Source organism: Solanum pennellii, chromosome 11 (genome assembly GCF_001406875.1).
Source record: "Solanum pennellii chromosome 11, SPENNV200".
In the NCBI taxonomy this organism is placed as follows: domain Eukaryota; kingdom Viridiplantae; phylum Streptophyta; class Magnoliopsida; order Solanales; family Solanaceae; genus Solanum; species Solanum pennellii.
In genome coordinates, this window is record NC_028647.1 from 24,708,301 (window position 1) to 24,713,015 (window position 4,715).

The 4,715-nt window shown below is 32.5% G+C and overlaps 1 protein-coding gene across 1 annotated transcript; it reads right to left on the reverse strand.

The window, feature by feature from the left end:
* Positions 1-2,922: 2,922 nt before the first annotated feature.
* LOC107003339 (glucuronoxylan 4-O-methyltransferase 3) lies at positions 2,923-4,346 on the reverse strand. The gene has a single exon (XM_015201653.2). The coding sequence runs from the start codon at positions 3,971-3,973 to the stop codon at positions 3,086-3,088; it is 888 nt and encodes a 295-aa protein (XP_015057139.1). The 5' UTR covers positions 3,974-4,346; the 3' UTR covers positions 2,923-3,085.
* Between the last annotated feature and the right edge of the window lie 369 nt (positions 4,347-4,715).

Here is a 4,715-nt window from a genome sequence, read left to right on the forward strand (position 1 = left end):
ATGCGAGACAGTTAGGAGGGTTATGAATCTGAATTCCCAATATCAAATCGAAAACTCCTAGATCTTTCATATCAAACTTACTAGTGAGCATTGCTTAGTAGCTTTTACATTAGCAATGTACTTGCTTATTATTAACAAGTCATCCATATATAGGCATACAATGACCTCCTGGCTTGTAGCATCTTTAATGTAGACACATTTATCATATTTGTTGATCTTAAATCTATTCGACGACATGGTTTGATCAAACTTTACATGCCGTTATTTCGGTGCGTGTTTTAGTCCATAAAGTAAGTTAATAAGTTTGCATACTTTCGTTTCTTTATCGGGTACTACGAAGCCCTCAAGTTGTTCTATGTAAATCTCTTATTTCAGCTCTCCATTTTAGAAGGCGATTTTCACATCCATTTGATGGATTTCAATACCGTACACTACAGCTAGGGCAATTAACATCCAAATAGATGTAATCCTAGTCACTGACGAGTATGTGTCAAAATAATCAAGACATTCTATATTTCTAAAGCCTTTGACAACAAGTCTTGCTTTATCTTTGTCAATAATTTCAACATCTTTCATCTTCCTTTTGAAAATCCATTTTGATCCCAAGGGTTTGTTTCCTAGAGGAAGATCAACCAACTCCAAGAATGATTTCTTAAGATTGATTCAATCTCACTATTGACAGCCTCCTTCCAAGAGGTTTGAGTCGCTAGACAACATAGCTTCCTTGAATGTTTGAGGCACACTTTCATGTAAGAAATGCTACAAAGTCATGTACAAATGAAGTAGTTGTCCTTTGATGTTTACTGCGCCTAGGACTCTCTTCATTAGGTACACTATTTTTTCTCTTCTCGAGGTCATTTAGACTCCCCACGAGATGACTCAAACCTAGTTTTATACGGATAAATATGTTTAAATAATTCAGTATTATCTATTCCATCACCGCATTGTCATGAATATTTGGATGTTCAGACTTATGAAGAAAAAATTGACATGTCTTACTATTTGGCATATCCAATGAATACACAGTTCAGAGTATTAGGTCCTATTTTTACCCTCTTACAATCTGGACTTTGACTAGACATCCCACACTTTGAAATATTTCAAGTTAGGTTTTTTACCTTTCCATTTCTAATATGGAATAACATGTGTCTTGCTGTGTGGCACTTTATTAATTATTTGATTTACTGTAAGGATAGTTTTGCCCATAAATTTTTAGGTAAACAATAACTTATAAGTAAGGCATTCATCATTTCCTTTAAAGTTTGATTTTTCCTTTCCACAATTCTATTAGATTGAGGAGAGTAAGGAGCAATCGTTTGATGGATGATTCCATTTTCCAAACATATTTCTCAAAAAAGAGATTCATATTCTCCGCCTTTATCACTTGTGATCATTTTGATCTTTTTATCCAACTGATTTTTCAACTTCAGTTTTATATTGCCTAAATGTATTTATTGCTTCTTCCTTACTGTTTAGCAAATAAATATAAAATTGTCTAGTACAATCATCAATAAAAGTTATGAAATAAAATTTTCCATCACGTGATAGTGTTGACTTCATGTCACAAATGTCAGTGTGGGATGCATCTACTGCAGTTTCTCTCCTCCTGTCTACCTCCTCCCGAGTATACTCAGCCTGTATACGTTGGATGTCTATTGAGGATATGGGAGTGACCTCAATATCTCTTGTCTCATCACAAGGAACTCTAGAACGGGGTCACAACTCCATAATCAAAATTGGGAATAGAAGGGATGTCTGATGATGTTTGGCCCTCATGGCTATCAACCCTCATTTACTGGGTATAAAATACTAATCCCAATACATACGATCCAAATAGATCATGAAAATATATGTTAAGCTTATCATGAGCCTTGCACAAATTCGAAGCTCAAATCTTTCTTTCTAAAATCATATGTTGAAATCTCTTCTTAAAACATTCTTTTAAATTGTGGGGAAAAAAATTTAGGACATGCATAACTTGTGGTTTTCTCAAAATAGCTTTCAGAACATCATAAAGACTCTAAAGTCTAAACTCATGATTTGAAATAAAAGGTTTGTGAATCATAAGTACTAACATGTCAAGAACTACTAAGGATTACTATGAAAAAACTTATTAAGAACAAAAAGGAAGTAAATTAGTCAGAATCTACAATTATAAATAAAAAGTTCAAGAAATCATGTAATTAGAATCATAAATATAATTAATTCGAAAGAAGATGTGATAACCCTAACTATGGAGTCAAATTCATAAAAACTTATGAGTTATCGACATGAGGATGAAAAGAATTCTTCATTGGAATCCTAAATACCTTAGTGACAGCAGTTTATGAAGAACCTTTAACTTGGAGATTTTGAATCTTGCGATGAGAAAATCATGTTTTTGAAGTTCTTGATCTTTAGGAGAAGGAGAATAAGGGATTTTGAGAGTTGTTATACGCACAAGGATATTATTAGGTTAGAAGATGGACTTTAGAAAGTTAATTGAGGGTAAAATTGTGAGAATACCCCTCTAAGAATGTATGAAGACTAGGAAGATCGAAGGAAATAACTTTTCAATGAATCTTGTTTGACAAATCGGCGATTTAGAGGCACCATAGCCAAAATATTTAGTGGATCGCCAAAGTGGGGCTTTGGACGCCAAAATTAATAGTTTCTGAAGGTTTTCAGGCCATTTTGGTGATAAATCTTTTTGAGCTATTAATTGGCTAAATTTATTTGACAATATTGATAATATTTTTGTTCCAAAAACATATCAACAAGATCAATTTTGAGCCATAAACGTAACAGAGGATAAAGTTGACATAATTCGGTTATAGTCAGATGCATTTTTAGCCCTTTTACATGTCGTCTAAAAGGAATATGCTTAAAACAATTACCTAGATAAATATTGAGGAAAAATTAGCCCTAGCAACAACATTAATCTTCAACCATCAAATCAATCCCAATATTACTTATTATATGATAGAAAATAATAGTAGGAATGAACATAGTCCCCAATGTACATCGATTGGTAGATGAAACAAAATGGAGAATGAAAATACATGTGGGAATAAAAAATATTTTTTAATTAGGAGATCAAAGTTGTTTAAGGACAGAAGGGTCTACCCAAACGTGCCTTATGGCTAGGAATATTGAAATGCCTAATCCTCCCTTCTTGTTGTAGCAAATAACCTTCACAAAGAAAAGCCTTTGAAAATTGATCTTCCACAACTCTATCAACATCATGAACAAACACATGAGTTTCTCCATCTTGTTTGTTCCTAGCAATCAATCCTGCAGTGTATATTGCACTCATTCTTCCTGGTGTTCCATCATGCCAACCAGTTGGTGCATCTACCATTATTAAATCCCAATCAATCTCCAACACTTGTTGAGGCAATCCCTTTAGAGCAAGCTGACATTTTGATAATCTTGGATCTGTTACTTTCTTACAATCTTCATTACTCATTCCAATTTCCATGAGTTCATCAGCTTGAGTTATTCTTGTGTCATATATAACATGGTAAGATTCCAAATTTGGTAATTGACTCTGTATTTGCTCTATCCACGACTTGTCTTCTTCAAGAAAAACTGTTCTTCCACCATGATTTAGAGCTGTCCACATTAAACTATCATGTCCTAATCCAAACACCAAGAAATTGGAAGGAGATTTCTTTTCAAGAACTTTTAACGAAACTGAGATTTCTTTAAGTGTTTGTTGTGGTGTCACATTTGAAGTTGCATAGTGGACTAAAGCATTTGCTAGTGATGGGGATATCTTGTTGCAAGTGTTTGATGGACAAGCTTCTGAAGACTGATGATCAGTTTCTTCATCTTGTGATGATGATGATGACTTTGAAACAAGAGATTGAGTAGTTTGTTGATCAGGAGAAGGTGAATAAGTTGATCTAAGTACCAAAAACAAAAGAAAAACTAGAATAATACCAATGAGAATGAGCTTAACATTGATGGGGCTTTGGTTTTTTGATCTCATCTTTTCCTTCTTTGCTATAAAACTTATAATTTGGAAAATAGAAAATAATGGGTTTGGAGGATTTCCAAGTTTTTTTGGCAAGTGCGCTATATGAAATATTTAAGAATGGACCTGTACTTATATTATTATTAAAAGAAAAACGCCAAATCACTACTTCTATTTTTTATTTGCCTTACATATATTCAGTTTCAAACAAATTATTTTTAAATTAAAGGAGGAGGTTCTGTATACATGGTTTTTTAAAAAAAGAAAAAAATTACAGTGGCAATAATTCTGCATGGACTAGGGTTTTCGTTTTTCCTCGAAAATACAAGTATGAATGTTACTTCCTTTTTTTCTCATATACTCGACAAAGAGTTTTAAGCAAGAAAAAAAATGAAAAATTTTAAATTTATGATCTAAAATAAAAAAATATAAATGTACATTTCATAAATGATAAAAAAAGTATTTTATATATTATTTTCTGAAACATACCTAAAAAATAAAAAAAATAAATCGTATAAGTTGAGAAGTAGTACTATCGTTTTGCCTTGAAATTGAAGACAGGGTTGATAAAGACAGGAAAGCTAATGATGTTACTGATCGTGCAAGACATAATTATCATAGTTTGGTAGAGATGGGCTTGTTGGTGTACTAAAATAATAGAGTAATAATACTGTTGCTTAGCAAGGATTTTCGTTTTTTTTTTTTAATTTGAAGTAGTTGGCATATTAGGTGATACTTTGATTAGATACATGTTATA